Raw genomic sequence first — 18,675 nt, forward strand, 5'->3', positions numbered from 1 at the left:
GATAACCAGAGCATGCACCACTCTGGCGAGACAGTCCGCGGGCAGGAAGGATATATAACATTTCAAAATGAAATCAAGAGCATCAAGCGATACTGAGGACAATCCTAATTGTGTTTTCCCACGTAGCTTCATCAATGAAGAATTCGGTGGGGCGCGAGCACCTTTTCATTCTGCGAGTGGGGGCCAGAAAGAGAGTTTGAGAAGGACTCATCAAGCACTATGAAAACCAAGCAGCCTCGGGCACCAGAGGTTTGGGCTCTATCTCTTTATGGCCAAAGACCCTGCGCCACGTGGTCACGAAATCCCGCCCGGGGCGCTCCAGCGGCGACCTTGGCGCGGCCCCTCCCACGTTCTCGCGAGACTGGCGGCCCCGCCCCTCGCAGGAGGCGGAAGCGCGGCGCTGGTGGCGGTGCGCGTGGCGAGCTGCGCGCCCCGAGTCTCCCCGATGGGCCGAGCGCGCCCCAGGCGCAACTGGAAGGCCCGCCGCCCGGAGAGCCGCGCCCCGCCGGGCCCCCCGGAGCCCGTGCAGCTGGAGCTGGGCGGTGAGTCCCAAGACCCCCTTTCCCGCCAGCGGGGACCCCCCCGCCCCACCCCCGGGAGGCTCGCCTGGCGCCTTCCTCACAAAAGCGTCCTTTGGCTGGCTCAAGAATTCTGGCCTTTGGAAGCCGTCTCCCCCCCCCCCCCGGGCTCCCCAACTCCCGTCATCCCAGAGCACGAGTCCTGCTAGCTGGGGATGGTGCGTGGTGGTGGTTGCTTTGTGCTGGTACTGTGGTGTATATGTTTGTGTTTTTGTATTGCAAACCACCCTGTGGTCCTCGGGTGCTTAGAAATGTAATAAATTATTATTAACAATACAGTGGTACCTCGGGTTACATACTTAATTCGTTCCGGAGGTCCGTTCTTAACCTGAAACTGTTCTTAACCTGAAGCACCACTTGAGCTAATGGGGCCTCCTGCTGCCACCACGCCTCCGGAGCACAATTTCTCTTCTTATCCTGAAGCAAAGTTCTTAACCTGAAGCACTATTTCTGGGTTAGCGGAGTCTGTAACCTGAAGTGTATGTAACCCAAGGTACCACTGTAATCACCCCTGACTCCTGGCCCTGCAGGTTGGGGTGGCAGGAGGGCCCGAGCTGACCGGACTAGGGTGTCATGAAATTTAAGGGGGCCTTTATGAACTTGCCTTTAAGAGTCCACAAACATCATCTGGTATCCAAGGGTAGCTTACATTGTTTTTGTTTATCTAGTTTTCATAGCTAATCACTGCTGATAGCCTTTATCCCTCTCTGATGAATTTGTCTAAACTAGTGGCCCTCGCTTCTTGCAGCAATGAGTTCTATAAGTAGAATACACATTTCTTATGGGCTGCTGAGAGAGCAGCTCAGTTTGACTGAATAACTTGAATTTGCTTCCCCCCCCCTCTCTTAACTCCCTCTCCGTCTATTCCCCCCCCCCTTTTGTCACGGCATTTATTCTGTAAGCTTGCAGGAGAGAGTGCTGTTTTACCCAGGTCTCTTCTTTTGGGCTTGGAGAAAATGATGCTGGACTAGGCGGGCTGTGGACATGACCCAGCAGGGCTCTAATTATGTTCTCATGAGAGTCCATAGTTGGGGTAGGCTCATAGCTCAGTGCTATGCAGAAGGTCCCAGGTCTAGTCCCTTGCATCTCCAGGTAGGTTTGGGAAAGATCCCTGTCTGAAACGTTGAAGAGTCGCTGCCAGTCAGTTCAGACAATACTGAGCTGGATCGTAGACACAGCATCCTCTTAGGGTTCCTGTTGGTGTCATTCACTCTGGGAGTCCTTTTGGCTGAAGAGTGGTGTAAAAAGGCTTTGGGGTGGTGCGGAAAGGGTAGGTTATAAATATGATGAATAAAAATTATGCTTTGCTCCCTTGGATGCTCTGATCACGTTCTGTGCATATGTCTACTTTTCCAAGACACTTACACGCTGACCTACTGTGCCCTTGTGAATGGTACATGGATCAGTTGCAAGTTTCCATGAAGAGGTCAGAAGTAAGTGGTGTGATGCTGCTTGTCAGCCTGGGAAGGTAGCCCATCTAGGAGAAGGAAACTGATCCTAAACCTCCTCTGCCTTGAGGGATTTCTTCAGGAGAAGGAAAGGCTAAGGAGCAAACACTACACAAATCCAGAGTGGAGTCCCTAAGATAGTTGGATGGTGCCTTGTACGCTTCCTTCCAGCAACTCCTGCAGCCAAGCTGCTGCCAAACGTGTTGCTCTGCTTTTCTTTGGACCACATCAGTGAGGCTGAGAGGGGGGTCCTGTCGTCTGGGCAGCCGAGGACCACCATACACACTGCCAAGGCTTGTGTCCCAGAGAGGTCACTTGGGGTGACCTCTAATACAACAGTTTGACTTCACCCCCAGAGGCGCACCCCATTGTTTCTCGAGTCAGACAGATGCCAACAACGGATGCTGCCTTCAAACACTGCAGTCGTACACACAGTTATCTCAGAGTCTGAGAGGCATTACGCTTTTGCGTACCAGTTGCTGAAAACTACAAGAGGGGAGAGTGGTGTTGGGCTCAGGTCCTGCTTGTGTGCTTCCTACAGTAATCTGGCTGGTCACTGTGAGAAAATACTGGACTAGATGGACCACTGACCTGGTCCAGGAGGCTGTCCTGATGTTCTTTCGTCACTAAGCTGAATAGGGCTCACACTGGAGCAAACATGCACAAGATTGTGCTGAAAATACTTCAAGCTGGGATGGGGAACATGTGTCCCACCAGATGCTGCAGCCCCAGCAACGTCTGAAAGGCCACAGGTCCCCCACTCCCCGTTTCAATATGGTGGTGACCAAAACAAGCCCTTCTTTCTGTTGTTCCAGATGAAGCCATTTCAAAAGGGGTGGATGAGAGTAACGCCCTGGTGCTCCCATCACAGAAAACCAAGGATAAAAAAGTAACTTCTGAAAAGGCCCCAGGAAAGAAGCCGCTGACCAAGAAGCAGAAGAAAATCCTGCAGAAGGTTTTGGAACAGAAAGCAAAGAAGGAAAAGGTATGTTTTGGAGTGTGGAGGCCAAGAGAACACCACGGAGACATGTGGCCCGCGGCATCCTTTGGGAGGGCTGGGAGTATCCGCTGTCTGAAACCCAGGAGAGCTCCTGCCAGTCAGTGTAAACAATATTGAGATAGATGGACCAGCGATTTTAGGATCACACAACATAAAAGAAAAATAGGATAAGGCAGGAAAAGGAAATCAAGCGAACACTAGTATTGGTTCTTAAAGATGCAATTTTTAAAATAATGCCCTGCTAGAATGTAAACAGTTCTGGGAGAGGAGGAACCCAATGGAGCTGGCATCTCAATCGAGCCCCTCTGCCGGTCTCTCCCTCTGCTGCACTTTTTGCAGGGAGAGGGAAGTTCTGCGGCATCACAGCATATACAAGGCACTCTTCATTTTGCTTCCCACTGTATTTGAACTGTTAGGGAAATCTTACACACCACCCAGTATTAGCGAGGCCTGTATTCACACCGTACATTTGAAGCATATGATACCGCTTGGCTTTCCCCAAAGAATCTGGGGAGCTGTAGTTTTTCAAGAGTGCTGAGAGTTGTTAGAAGACCTTCTTCCCATCTCAGAGCTACAATTCCTAGAGTGCCCTGGGAAGAGGAGTTAACTCTCCTCTTCCATTTTTGAGAACTGTAGCTCTATGCAGGGGGGTCTCCTAGCAACTCTCAGCGCCCTTAACAAACTACAGCTCCCACAGTTCTCTGGGGGAAGCCATCACTGTTTAAAGTGCTATCCTAGTGTGAACGCCTCCTAGGGCAGACTTGCTTCATACAACTCTTTCCAATCCTAGCGAGCGGAGTTGCTGAGAAAGCTGAGTGAAGTCCAGGCTTCCGAGGCCGAGATGAAGATGTTTTATACCACGTCCAAAATAGGGACGGGGGACCGGATGTACCAGCCTAAACGGTAAGTTCTGGGTATGTCCAGCTTGTTGCAGTGTGGACATACTCTTTCCTTCTTTGGCCTTTTTGTGATACGCAGCAGGTGTGGGGCGTTCTCCCCATGTAGCTTCCCTTGAGATCTCCAGCTTTCAGAGTGCATCTTCTTAGCTGGTGTCTCTGGTTCTATAAAGCAGGATGGGCAGCCTGTAGCCCAGGGGCTGAATGCAGTCCCTGCCTCGTTCCATATGGCCCTCCAAATGCTGCAGAGAGCTGGAGGGGTGGGGAACAGAGAGAGAAAGTGAGGGATGGGTAGGGTGGAGAGAGGTGGGGACACACACAGAGAGAGAAGGACAGAAAGAGACGGGTGAAGTGAGAAAGAGTTTGTGTATGAGAGAGAGATGGCACAGAGGGTGTGAATAAGAGAGTGGGGACTAGAGAAACAGACAGGGTGGCCAAGAAAGTGAGTGATGGAGTGGCAGAGAGAGAGCACTCTGCAATGCTGCAGACTCCACCCCCTTCTTGCTCCGATTTCATCCACATTTGGCTTTGGCTTGTGGCCCCTGACAGAAAAATAGTTCCTTATCCCTGCTGTGTTGCATCTGAGGATCTTAGATGTGCTTTGGGGTGGACTTGTCTCGTGTGTCAATGTGACATGGGTGTTTCAGGGCAATCCAAGAAGTGAGTGCCATTCATCCAGAAAAAATTAAAAGCGTTGGCGGTGCAAACAGAAAAAGATGCAGACCTGAACTGGAGTCTGAAGAGGAGTCTGAGATTTCCTCGGAGGAAGAGGAGGAGGAAAAGGAGCCAGAAGAGCAGGCAGAAAAGGCAGCCCCAGAGGTTCCTAGCACTATCCTGCTGCCTGAGGAGCCAAAGAAAGCCATTGCATCTCCACCCAGCACACCGAAGCAACATTTTCATGCTCCCAAGCCATCATTGGGGCCTACTGTGTTCATCCCAGTGGACAGATCTCCTGAGATTCAGGTCAGTTTTGAATGCCAACAAGCCAAAAATGCACCCCGTTGCATCACAAGCAGCAGCAGCAGCAGCAACAACAGTGGGTCACCCATGTGAGATTCATGACACTTTTCTCTGCAGAAGTTGCATGCAGATTCCACGCACAAAATGACTTTTAGTATTTCTGTTAACAATAAATTGGGGGTGTTTTTGAGACGTGGAATCTTTTGATTTAATTGTTCTTGGGCACATGATATTTGTGACTTTGGAGCTGAACAGAGGAGGTCAAAATTTGGACCTAAAGAGCTCATTTTTATTTATTTAGTGCAGGTGCCCTCCAAAGTGTAGTTGGACTCCAGCTCCCATCAGCCCCAGTCAGCATGGATAGTTAGCTGGAAAGATGGGAAATTGTAGTCAACACGATCTGGAAGGCACCTCAGTGGCTACTGCCTGTATTGGTGCATATATATCCTGTCATTCGTCCATCATGAAGCTCAGGGTGTGGGCATTGGGTTGCCAAACTGCCTCCCATCCAGGCACTAACCAGACTAGGCCCTGCTTAGCTTTATCAAGGTGTCTACATCACGTGCCCTCAAACTTGCCTGTCTCACCATTCAGTATGGTGAGGGAAATTTTTCAGCTTCTGCATACGGATGTGAGGTGAAATTCTCCTCATTACATGGTCAGACAATGCTGAAGACCAGCTTGCCAAGTGGTTATGCCCACCCTCTCAGAATAACATGCCCATCTTTGGCCTCTTAAATTTCTTGTCACAGAGAGGAGAATTTCCCCCTTCACACTTGAACCCCTGGCAGAGATATAGAGAAACAGGAAAGCAGTTTAAAAAAAAAAGCCTCTCTGAAGGATGGGACAGGCAGCAGTTTCACCAAGTGGTTATGATTATTGTTTATTTCATTTAATATATGTCTCCCACTGTTCACCATGGAAGCTTACCACTTGTGTATCCTTTGGTAACACTCTGCCAAGTAATGAGGTGAATTTTACCTCAGATTTATGCACTTGCCTAATGTCAGAAATCTCACATTACCCATGGTAGTGTTTAAAATTCTTGGGCATGACAAAGAAACTAGATTACTGGTTTTCTTAGAGGATTAAATTCCCATTGCAGTAAGATATTGCTTGTATGTTGATTCGTAGGGCTGCAACCTTAAACACACTAACTGATTATGAAGCTCCACAGAACACAGTGGGACATACATCTGTGTAAACATGCAGAAGACTGCACCCTAAGCTTACACCACTGGAAGTTACTTTAAATTAATTGTTTGGTGCCATTTTAATTCATTTTAGATCAGTAATTTGACCCTTTGCCTATGTAAAGTTGTAACTTTGCTTTGAAAGGAAGCCAGGCTGAAGCTCCCAATCCTTGCCGAAGAACAAGTCATAATGGAAGCCATCAATGAGAACTCTATTGTTATCATATGTGGAGAAACTGGCAGTGGGAAGACCACGCAAGTCCCGCAATTTCTCTATGAAGCAGGATATGCCAGGTATTACACCTTTTAAAAAAACACTTATTTTATGCAAGAGGAAAAAATATTGTTCTTAGATTTTGGTGCTTTGACAAGTTGCCTTCTCCTTCGCCATGGAGTTCCCTCCAAAAACAGTAATTGTACTCTGACAGTGATTGGCTGAGCTGGTGTGATGGCACAGAATCTTCAGTTGTTCAGGGGGAGCTAGTAAACCCGTTTGTAGCCCAGCCTCTGTGCTGGAAAAGAAAGTTGTCTGTTAGGTTGGGATTATAATCTTGCACACAGGAAGACTGCAAATCGAAGGAGGTGCCAGGATGCAGGACCAGTGTAGACATCACTGAATTCAGTGGACCTTTCTTAAACATAAGGCCGCTTCTTATGTTTTCTTTGCTCAGGAAGCAGTTGCCCAGGGATTAAGGGAGGCACACTCTGGCCTCAGCTCCCAGGAACAGCATCATGGCAAGGGCGAGTGGCACAGCCAGTGAAGGAGCAGATGCCCACAACACTTGCTCTTGTCTTCTCTTTTTTCTATTGTGCCTCTTGGATGTTGAGTCTGGACAGGAACTGTCTTACCTTTAAATACATGTATGTCACTATGAAGGTTTCAGTTGCTTTTATAAATGACCTGAGGCAAAATAAGCCTGGAAAGCAGGGAGCAGAGGAAATAATATCTGGTGGGGTTATGCAGTTAGAAAGAAGCGGAGAAGCCAAAGATAAAAGAAGACTGGGGCTGTGCACCGGAAGCAGAAAGGAACTGCGCAGGCAAAGGGTGGCAGAGGGGCATGGTCCAGGGCAAGAAAGCAGAGCATCGCTGTGCCTAGACCAGCCTGGCCCAACCAAGTGCCCACCAGATGATGGTGGATGACAACACCCATCATCCCTGACCGTCGGCCGCACTGGCTAGAGCTGATGGGGGTTGTAGTGAAGCAGCATTCGGCTGGGCAAAGGCTGGCATTGGAGAGTGGAACTCACCAGTAGCGGCTTCTGCTTTTAGCATTGTGACCTACCAACATTTTTGTGCGTTAGTGAGAGTGTCACAGCCGTGAGGGTAAATCTCAAACATTAATTTGCACTAGTCAGCCAGCAGTTGTTGCTGTTTTATTTCTATCCCAGCCTTCCTCCAAGAATCTCAAAGTGGCATTTACATGCCTCTCCCCCCTCACTGTTTTGTCCTTGCCACAACCTTGTGAGGCAGGTTAGGCCAAGAGACACTGATGGCTGAAGACCACCCTGTGAACTTCATGGCCAAGTGGGGATTTGAACCCTGGTCTCCCAGGTCCTAACCTGACACTAACCACTGCACCATGCTTTGGGTTCAGGCTGTTAGTAAGATAAAATGTAGTTCTTCCCTTGGGTTCTTCTCAGTTCTGTGTAGAACTGAAGGAACAGGGGCTGTGTTGCAACATGATCTTCTCCCCCCCCCCCAATTCCTTTTTTCTTTCCTTGCTGACGGTAATAATCTTTTGTTCACTGCTCTTGTAGGCCTGGCAGCATCATAGGAATCACAGAACCACGGCGTGTGGCTGCAATTTCTATGTCCCAGCGTGTTGCAAAGGAGATGAACTTATCACATAGGTAAGCGTACTTGCACAGACTCCAGAAAGTGTTCTTTAGATTACCCTTCTCTCCAAGTGTTTTGGCCTACCAACTCCCCTTGGCCCCAGCCAAGGTCTGTGCCTTCAGCCAAGTGATGGTTGGGGGAAGCCTCTGCTTCAGATGACATCAGAAAAGGTGTTGAGAAACCGGGAACAAATGTTGGCCAGCCCACTGTTGGGACGTGTTCAGAACTCAGGAAAGTGAGCTGTCACAAGGTGGAGCTGCTCATTCACTGCATTCCACTTCTGATTATTCCCCTGCTCCTTGACCAAGTAATGAAGTCACCCCATATCCTGACATCAATCACTCTGCATGTTCTCCCTTCTCCACTGCATGTCATTGGCTGGTAGAGTTGGGACATTGTGAACAACATGGGGCAAGTGTCAGTATGCCTACCAGAGTACAGAGATGATGTCCTGTGTGAGATTTGTTGCCACCAGCGGGTGTTTTTACTGGGATGGTTTTTCTCAGGGCAGACCCCAGCCATTTAGGGGTCAGGGTCTGAGCATGCATAATAAGTGCTTTCCTTCCTGGCTGGAGCTCATACGCTGGCTCAGTGATCATCACCTGACCCACCTCGAACTCCTCTCCTGCCACATGGGACCCATGCTCACATACAGTACTTGCTTTGATTTATACATAATAGCGCCGATAGGGCACATTATTAGCTGTAAAATGGCAATCCACAGAAAAGTATACCGTATTTTTCTGTGTATAATACTAGGTTTTTCCCCTAAAAAATAATGTCAAAAATTTGGGGGCATCTTATACACGGATACATCTCCCCCCATTTTCTTAAATCAGAGCCCCCCAAAATAGGGGGTGTCTTATACATGAGGGTGTCTTATAGACGGAAAAATATGGTACGTAGTGTTTCCTTAGCATTGCTAGTAAATGAAAACCAGTGATTTGTATACTTGTTCTTAGCCAGAAGGCCGAGGAGCTATTGAAACCCAGCGAGTTTTTAAAAACAGACTCATAATGGCAACCGCTGTGCAGTTGAGCTTCCCACGTCAGTAGACACTTGTGTATTCTAGTGCCCAGCATACTTCCATTCTAGAAGTCTAGAAAGCCTTAGAAAGTGAATGGCTGTCCCTGCTCCATAGAGGACTCCCATGAAGGTGGGACACACTACAGGCCAGAAATACATTTCATACTGGAAAATGCTCCTGCCTTTCTCCTACCACTTTGCAGCCCCCAGGGAGATTGATAAAACAAATGTCTCTCCAGAAGAATTGAGTTCCAGCCCAGGCAGTGCTCCTTTGGTTTGGTCAGCTTTAGCTGGGGTCTGATGAAGCAGCAACAGCCTTGCTGCAACCCACCTGGGATGGCCTTGTGCCCCATCTGTGGGCCCCAACCCACTGGCTGAAGGCCTGTGGTCCAACTCAAAAGGCTTGGCTACACAGTGGGATGTGTTGCGGGGCGGGATGTTGTGTCCATGGGGCAGGGAGCTTTAGCTATAAGGAGGAGTGAGTTAGAAGGGGGGGTGTAGCCAGGTCCCAGCGGTGTCACAATTCTCTTTGATGTTGAAAATGCAAATGCCATGGGTCTTAATCTGCAGTAGGGGGACCTGTTTCAGCTTCAGGACTGCATTGGCTTCTGGGGGCCACACGTCAGAGGTGGATGGAGGTAGAGGCAAAAGTGGGTGTAGCAATGAATGCAAATTTAGCCTTTGCACAGTCGGCTGCTTTCTACACACACAGCCCTTTGTATCCTCCCAACCAGACAAGCAAGAAGCATTATCAGAATTCAAGGACGCAGTCCAGTCGGGCAAAGACACTCCAGGAGTGTCTGAAGTAAGACCAGTAACGGGGGTTGGGAGAGCCAAGGGCCAGACAGGAACCTGGAGGGTCACCTTTCACCCTCAGGCTTCAGGCTTCTTGCTCCAGGCCTAAAATATTTCAGTGGGTCATACTTCCAAACACTGGAAAAGAGGACAGAGAGGAGATATGATAGCCATCTTCAAATATCTTAAGGGCTGCCACATGGAAGAGGCAGCAAGCTTGTTTTCTGCTGCTCTGGAGGGGAGGACTCAAGTTGCAAGAAAGGAGAATCCGACTAAACATTGGGAAGAACTTTCTGACAGTAACAGCTGTTCAGCAGTGGAACAGACTCCACCAGAAGGAAGTGGATTCTACGTACTTCCCTGGAGGTTTTTAAGCAGAGGTTGGATGGTCATCTATCATTTATGCTTTTGCTGAGATTCCTGGATTGCAGGGGGTTGGACTAGAGGACCCTTGGGGTCCCTGCCAACTCTACAATTCTATGACTGTGTGTGGTTCTAGAGCAGGGGTCAGCCACCTTTTTCAGCTGTGGGCCGGCCCACCATCCCTCAGACCTTGTGGGGGACGACTATATTTTGGGGGGGGAAATGAGCGAATTCCTGTGCCCCACAAATAACCAAGAGATGCATTTTAAATAAAAGGACACATTCTTCTCATGTAAAAACATGCTGATTCCGTGGGCCGGATTGAGAATGCGATTGGGCCGCATCTGGCCCACGGGCCTTAGGTTGCCTACCCCTGTTCTAGAGTGCTGGTTTGTTTGATGTTGGGTTGATCCCAGAGTTCCTTTCATCCTCTGTCCTCAGGGTGATTTCATACCAAATCCGTTACGAAGGAAACGTGACAGATGACACCAAAATCAAATTCATGACAGATGGTGTGTTGTTGAAGGAAATCCAGAAGGTATAGTGGTGGTTCTTCCTTTCAGAAACGAAATGCAGCTGTGCCTATGTAATGCTACTTCTTAACATGTTGACATACTTTTGACGCAGCCAGTTCCCAACCTGCTGCCCTCCAGACTTTCATTACTCTGGCCATCTGCCATGCTTACTGAGGCTGATGGGAGTTGGAGTCCAAAAGATGTGGAAGGTAGCAGGCTGGGTTTAGGGTGACTAAGAGACAGCTCAGGATGGAGCTGAACTGGATGGGTTGTCATTGACTGAGTCACTAGGCAACAGGTCCCCACGCGCAAAAAAACCAACCAGAATTCAGATTCAGGAATGAGAGAAGGGTTTTGCACTTCCTTGTGAGGTCCTCAGAACCATGTTCAGTTTGAAGAAGTGGCTTAGGGGCATCTTCTTCAGGCTTCTAGATGTTTTTGATTGCCACTCCCATCAGCCCAGCCTGCTTAGACCCACATGTAGGTTTTGGGCCACAAATTCCCCCTTAAATATCAAATCAGTTGATAAGTCTGGTTGAATTTTGATGTGTGGTTGTGGTATTCCTCATACACCCACCCACCCTTTTGGTCTTCCCAGGATTTCTTGTTGTCCAAGTACCGGGTCATTATTCTCGATGAAGCTCATGAAAGAAGCATCTATACGGATATCCTGATTGGTCTTTTATCACGCATTGTGCCACTCAGAGCCAAGGTAAGGAGGGAAAGGGGGGTTACGTATCAATAGCATTCTAACATTTGATTATTTTGGTTTTTACAAATACAGTCATACCTTGGGTTACAGACGCTTCAGGTTGCGCACTGCGCCAAACCCAGAAGTACTGGAACGGGTTACTTCCGGGTTTCGGCGCTCGCACATGCGCTGAAGAGCCGAATTGTGACCCACACGTGCGCAGACGCGGTGCTGTGGGTTGCGAATGCTGTGGGTTGCAAATGTGCCTCCCGCACGGATCACGTTCACAACCCAAGGATCCACTGTAGTCATATGTGCTTGATCTTACATTCACGCATTGAAAATACTAGGACTCCAGTGCTCCTTAAACTATTGAATTCGCTTCCACAAGAGGCACTAAAAGAGGATTAGACAAATTCATGAGGGATATGGCTTATCCATGGCTGTTAGCAATGATGGCTGTGTTCTGTCTCCACTGTCGAAAGCAATATGCCCCTGATTACCAGTTGCTGAGGACCACAAATGTATAGAGTACTGTTGCTGTCGGAGCCATCCTACACCCGTCCCGTGGTTATTTGGCTGGCCACTGTAAGAACAGGATGCTGGACCAGATGAGCCTTCGGCCTGATCCAGCAGGGCTCTTCTAAGGAGGAATTGGTTAGATTTTATCTGTTTTAAAAATTGTTTTGTTCAGTCCCAAAGCTGCCCCTGGGGTGATCGGTCAGCAGGAGAGAAGAGAAGGGGGTTCAAGAGACACAGAGAGAATGGAAAGATGGGAGGAATGAACTTCTCCTTTGTCTCCCACAGGAGGGAGTGGGCCCAGCCACCGCCATGGGGATACATAGGGACCACCTTGCTCTGTGGGGAGGAAAGGCAGAACAACTGCCTGCTCTCTGGCGCCCAGGGCTCCAGCTCCAGTTGGCCCACCCCCACCACAAGACCCCTCAGTGATCATCTTCCCCTGAGAGGAAGAAAAATATTTGAAGCTTTTTTTCCTCTGTTAAATGACACTAGTAATATCAGAAGCTGATGTTTCACAGTTTCCATTTAATACTTACTATTTTAATACTTCTGTGCAAACTTTGCATGAAAAGAAGGCACACTGATGCTGAAAGTAAGAGAATAAATAAATAGCAGCACTTTAAATTTGGTCCAGGAACAGATAAGGTAGGGTTGCCAAAGTTGTTGAGCTTTTTTGGGGAAAATCTCAAATAGTTTTTGAGCGTAATATGCTCATAAAGGTAAAGGTACCCCTGCACACGTACGGGCCAGTCGTGTCCGACTCTAGGGTTGTGCACCCATCTCACTTAAGAGGCCGGGGGCCAGCGCTGTCCGCAGACACTTCCAGGTCACGTGGCCAGCGTGACAAGCTGCATCTGGTGAGCCAGCGCAGCACATGGAAATGCTGTTTACCTTCCCGCTAGTAAGCGGTCCCTATTTATCTACTTGCACCCGGGGGTGCTTTCGAACTGCTAGGTTAGCAGGTGCTGGGACCGAGCAACGGGAGCGCACCCCGCCGCGGGGATTCGAACCGCCGACCTGACGATTGGCAAGTCCTAGGCACTGAGGTTTTACCCACAGCGCTACCCACGTCCCGATATGCTCATAGGACTAGTTAATTTGTCATTCAGCTGCTAGAATACTGCGGGCAGTTTCTGAACAGTCGTCAAAGATCTTACGTCAAGTTCCTCCAGATTTGGCTACATCTTATCTCCACCAAGCCTTCTTGCCTGTGTTTTTGTTCTTACACATTCACAGAAAGGAAATCCGCTAAAGCTGATCATCATGTCTGCCACACTGCGTGTGGAAGATTTCACCTCCAACAAGAAACTGTTTGCCAGTCCTCCTCCTGTTATACAGGTAACAGTGTGACATTCAACTGGTGATAGTGGTTGGATTTGGTGTCACGTTTTGTTCCAACACCAGAGGCCTCAGGGAAAGTGGCAAGCCTGGAGAGGGGAGCAGGGCTGGTTGAAGGATGCTGGACTGCATCCACCAGGCTGCATCCCCTTGAGAGAGCTGCTGAGCCCTAAAAGGCCTGAGCACGGGCACGCCTCCTCCTCCTCCTCCTCCTCCTCCTCCCATAGCCTCCCTCCTGGCATGTATCAGGGCTGGTGAGGAGTGAGGGGAGGGACCTGCTTCTTCAAGGAAGTGTCCGTGTCTGGCCCTGTGGGCCCTGGCAGTCTGGGAGGTTCCTGTCTGTACTTGTGGGTATAGGGCAGTATAATTTTTTTAGTAATAATTCCCTCAGGAGTGGAGATTGCCGCTTTCTCAGAAGCGCAGCTCCTGCACTTCTCCTGAGAGTGGGCGAGCAGCAGGGTGGGATGCACAAGCTTAAAGAAAAACACTTTTGAGAGCCATTTTAAAAGAGCTCCCATCATATTCTTGTTTCGAGACGGCTTTAATCTCTGCTCATCAATTGAAGAGCAGAGATTAAATCCTGCTGCCTTGGCTTCATTTTTTTTTTTATATATAAATTTTTTATTGCTTTTTTCCAAGGTCAGAAAACATCGTCAACAACATAACAAAAGCGATTTTACAGAAAAAAGAAAAAATTATAAAAGAAAATTCATTTTTCCAGATCTATTTTCGTAGTCAACTGGACTTCCCCAGATCTTCCATCCCCTGCTTTCTTTACAATAAAAATAAACAGCAAATTGATACCTTATTTTATGTGTTTTTGTGCTTTCATTTAGTTATATCATCTGTAATTTATACTTTTCAAAATCATAACTTAATTTCCATCATTTATAGATCTCAATGCTGAAGCATGTTTTTCCCAAAAACTTAGCAAATTCTCAACATTCATATAGCTTATAATGTTTTTGTAAATAGTCCTTAAATTTTTTCCAATCCTCTTCCACTGCCTCTTCTCCCAGATCTCGGATTCTGCCGGTCATTTCGGCCAGTTCCATGTAGTCCATCAGCTGCGAATGCCACTCTTCTGCTGCCTTGGCTTCATGATCCTGTTCCCTGCTGGAGGCATAGAGCCAATGCAGGATTAAACCACATCTTCTTGCCTGTTAGCTGGCATCACCAGTGATGCCAGCAGGTGGGTGGGTGTGGTTTGGAGGAAATGGCCTCACAGGCCAAATGGGAGCCCCTGGCAGGCCAAAAGGGACCTGTGAGCCAGAGGTTCCCCAGGTCTAAATAGACGTGCTTTGTCGTTCTGGGCAACTGCTCTTTCTTTACCTGTATTGTTTTCTCTGTAGGTGGATGCGAGGCAATTTCCTGTGGCAGTTCATTTTAACAAAAGGACCCCACTGGATGATTATAATGGAGAATGTTTCCGGAAAGTCTGTAAAATTCACCGAATGTTGCCATCGGGTAAGCTGACTGGCACAGACTTTTGTCTGTAATAAAAACCATAAAATTAGCTTTCAAATAAGGAACTGGAGTGATTCTCTTTTAAGTCCTGGAGCAGGTTCAGAAAAGGGCAGAATGATCAAGGGGCTGAAGGCAGCACTCCCAGGAGGGAACTTGGCCACATTTGGGGCTTTTTAATTTAGATAAATAGTGAGCCGGAGGCGTATGATTGCATACTTAAAGGTTAAGAGGTGGGTGCAGGAAAGAACACTTTATGGTTTCAGTACGCTGAAATTCTTTCTGAATTGCAAGAATATTTTAGTTGTCCCAACCAAATTAGAGACTTGACTGAACTGGAGAAATCCCCTGAGGAGGGGATTGGCAATTAAACCACTCTGTGAAGGGCATAGAGGGTCGCTTAACAACCCACAGCACCCATAAGAAACTATAGTTACCAGAATGCTATGGGGAAAGCCATGACTGTTTAAAGTGGGATGACACTGCTTTAAATGTATACAGATGTTGCCTTGATGTGACAAAATTCTGTGACTTAAAAAAAATAAATTGTGACAGTTTTTATGAAGAAGACATTGAATAATGTTTTATTTCAAAGCATAGACACTGGTGCTTCTTGCCACATTTCCCGCTTCCACAATGCCTGTGGCCTAATTTTAAGATATTTTATCTTCTTGCAGGGGGCATCCTGGTGTTCCTCACTGGCCAGGCTGAAGTACATTCACTGTGTAGGAGGCTGAGGAAATCGTTCCCTTTCCGCAAAAATGCACCCCAAGGTAACTGATGCCCTCAGAGAAACGCATTGGTATTTCTGTATTAAAATCCCAAATAATTGGCATGGTACCAACTCAATAAATGCAGTCTTGCAACTCTTCCAAAAAGCATATTTGTTAAAAGCATTCTCCAAGCCTTTGCACGTGGCCTGCCTCAAGTCCTTGAGGGACAGAATTTGCGTGAGAAGTTACTTCTCTGACAGCCACAGCTTTTCTTTGTCCAGTGGCAGGGAAAACAGCAATCCCAGAGTTGAATGATTTTGCGCCCTGGGTGTGAAGCATGCATTTGAGCAAGAGTCAAGTATAGCACCCTGGCAGGCCAGACCAAGACTGGCTGTTAACCTGGCAGTGCCAAAACCTGGCCTGGAAGCTTTCGTGTTCTCCAGGTCAGGGAGAACCAATGGGTTGCGGAGGCGGGTGAAGCCACCCTGAAAGTCTGGGAGGGCGCCTTTGGCCAGGGAACTTTTCGCGCTGCAATTCTCCATGGCTCACCACCAAGGGCAGCAAAGCACAGATCTAGACGTTTATGCCAGTTTCACACAGCAAACTTGTTTGGAATTGGCTGCACTTCCCCTTTACATTGCTCTATTAAAAATAAAACTGCCAATATCAAAATGCTGGTGACCACAGTTTGAGTCTCTGTAGTGTTCTTGCCGGCTCAACTCAAAGAGGGTATTCTAGAGCAGTGTTTCCCAACCTTTTTTGGGCAAAGGCACACTTGTTTCATGAAAAAAAGTCTCGAGGCACACCACCATGCCAGATGGGGAAAGGTCACTTTTTACTTATGTAAAAAAAATAAAAAAAATAGTAACAGCATAGAAGGTAATGGTTAGGCTAGCATCCCTCTTCCAAATATGCTAGGTTTTTATTTGCAGGGACTGTTCTACATGGGAAAGCATTCAGCACTGTCATTCTCCCATCTGCCATCTGAATTGGTACTATTCTGGGTCAACTAACTCTGCTGCATGTGTAGATGAGGCCTTATTAACATTTAAGCTGAGAAAAGTATGACGTTTCAGTAGACAGTCTGCAAAATGGCACCAAGTGTGGGGGAGGGGGCAGAACAGGTTTCAGATACAGGATATTAAGCATACACGTACCTCAGATTGAACTGGTTGCTTGCTTTGCAAGTTTTCATTTCCCAAATGACTGCCTTGGCAAGCGCAATACCTGCCAGGCTCAACGCCGGTCTCGCGCTGCCGCTTCCCGCGCTCTCAAGGCCCCGGGAGGAGGAAGGCGTGAAGGGAATCCCGAAGGCGCGAAAACCTTGCGCATGCGCAGGCCTTCCGCCTGCGACAGCCCAGTAGGCCGGCCTAGCCTAGCCGTGCGGCAAGAGCAGTCAAGAGCTAGCGTGCGGCAAGAGCAGTCAAGAGCTAGCGTGTGGCAGAGCGGCGATGGGATGTGGGAGGGAGCTCCTCGCCGCCGCCGCCCCACCTCTCGCCGCCCGACTCGCCCGCCTCCCTCCCACGGCACACCAGGCAACGTCTCGCGGCACACTAGTGTGCCGCGGAACACCGGTTGGGAAACACTGTTCTAGAGCTGGAAAAGGTTCAGAAAGAGGCATCAAGGGGTTGGAGCGACTCCCCCATGAAGAAAAACTGCAGGGTTTGGTACTTTTTAGCTTAGAGGAAAAATGAGTGAGAGGTGACTTGTTAAAAGTTCATAAAATTCAGCATGGCATGGAAAAGTGGATAAAGAATATGTTTTTCTCTTAACTCTAGAACTTGCAGACATCCAATGAATTTTCTTGAAAATTCCAAATATATATAATTTTTAGGTACTTCAGAAATTACTGTGATGGAAGGCAGTCTAGCTTGACTCCTCACAATATCACTGGGGAGAGATGTAATTTTGTATTTGGTCTGTGACTTGGTTTTTTTGCTTGTGCTATTGAGGGTCCTCCTCCTTTGGGCTATTGCTGTTACACTTGCCACATCACCCTCATCCCACAGTTGTGAGCAATGGATCTTTCAGTTTGGCAGAACCTATACTTTGACAGGTGCTGTCACTGTACTGTTTTCAGCACCAGCTTGAAACATATTTGTTTAGGCAAACCTAAAGGTGTTTTAATCATTTTTACTGTCAATTTTAGTTATCGTTATAATAATAATAATAAAAATTTTATTACGGCCGTAGGCCCATACAGATAAAAAACAAGACATAAATAACAGCTTGTGCACGTGGGAAAAAACAGCCGCTAAAACACTACTATAACAATAAAATACTATGAGATGGAATGGCATACTACGCCTTAATTAGCTTGTGGTGCTCCTTGGCAACGCTTTTGGGTAAGGACAGCGACCAGGAACCTAGCCACTTTCAGAGTCGTATGGGTATCCTTATCCTGCAAGATTTGGGCAAGGTGGAATTTTGGTGGGGTACCCTCTAGTTTCTGTATGATTGATCCCAACAAATTTGCCCGTGGCACATTGAATAAGGGGCAAGTGAACATAATGTGCTGAAGCGACTCCGGCGTCTCCTTATCACATTCGCACATGGCGGAGGCTTGGCCCTTTGAGAATCTATGTCTCAGGACATTAGAGGGAAAAACGTTAAACCTTGCTTTGGTGAAGGCCAGCCTATGGGCAACAGTCGAAAGGGAGGAGAGGTATGATGGAACGCAGTAAGTTAAAGTGATACCAATGTTCTGGGGCGAACAAACACCTCCCCCCAGCGTATAATTTCGCTGTAGATCGATGTCATCCAGTCTTTGGCGGATCAGTCTTTGAGCAGTGATTTGATCTAGTTTTAGGGAATCTAAGGGAGAGATTCCATAACTCAGGAGTTTGGCATGAATTCTACTAGTCCAAAGACTGGAGAATTCGTCTCGCCATAAACATTGGACAAGGTAATGGTCTGGTAGTCTATGCCACAATGATAACCAATAATTGAAGACTTGCTTCCACAGGCAAGTTTCTAAGGATGCGATCTTCAATTCTAGTCGCATGGCTGCATTGCTTACGCACAGGGGGAGCATTAGGAGCCGACGTAGGAATTGGTTTTTAATTATTTAAACTCTTTTCACTGATAATAAATATAGTAAACTGCTTAGAGGTTTTACTACACTCCAAAAGGTGCAAGCCTTTTTCTTAAGTATAAATATTGATGTAGATGCTGCTTCCTTTCTTCTTCCCAGGTGGTGATGAAGACAAGCAGGATTTGGTTGAAGAAATACGAAGATTTAAGAAATCCAAACGGAAAAAGAATGTGGTATGTTTTGATTGGGGGCTCCCGAGTGGAACCAGCCCTGGCGGGGCTTGCATTTGGCACCAAATTTAA

At 47.7% G+C, this 18,675-nt stretch overlaps 1 protein-coding gene across 2 annotated transcripts in view; it reads left to right on the forward strand.

Moving 5' to 3' along the window:
• The first annotated feature begins 411 nt into the window (after positions 1-411).
• The window catches only part of DHX37 (DEAH-box helicase 37), a 36,476-nt gene continuing 18,212 nt past the window's right edge, over positions 412-18,675 (forward strand). The window contains exons 1-12 of one of the 2 annotated variants that reach the window (XM_081174457.1): positions 412-542; positions 2,842-3,011; positions 3,817-3,929; positions 4,570-4,885; positions 6,221-6,369; positions 7,834-7,926; positions 10,538-10,634; positions 11,210-11,323; positions 13,061-13,162; positions 14,515-14,629; positions 15,304-15,399; positions 18,533-18,606. In XM_081174457.1, the coding sequence (XP_081030583.1) occupies positions 446-542; positions 2,842-3,011; positions 3,817-3,929; positions 4,570-4,885; positions 6,221-6,369; positions 7,834-7,926; positions 10,538-10,634; positions 11,210-11,323; positions 13,061-13,162; positions 14,515-14,629; positions 15,304-15,399; positions 18,533-18,606 (1,536 nt within the window). In that variant the 5' untranslated portion in view covers positions 412-445. The remainder of the gene's footprint in view (positions 543-2,841; positions 3,012-3,816; positions 3,930-4,569; positions 4,886-6,220; positions 6,370-7,833; positions 7,927-10,537; positions 10,635-11,209; positions 11,324-13,060; positions 13,163-14,514; positions 14,630-15,303; positions 15,400-18,532; positions 18,607-18,675) is intronic. The other variant, XM_081174458.1, reaches the window with a different exon arrangement.

This window comes from Podarcis bocagei (assembly GCF_964188305.1).
Source record: "Podarcis bocagei genome assembly, chromosome: 16".
NCBI lineage: Eukaryota > Metazoa > Chordata > Lepidosauria > Squamata > Lacertidae > Podarcis > Podarcis bocagei.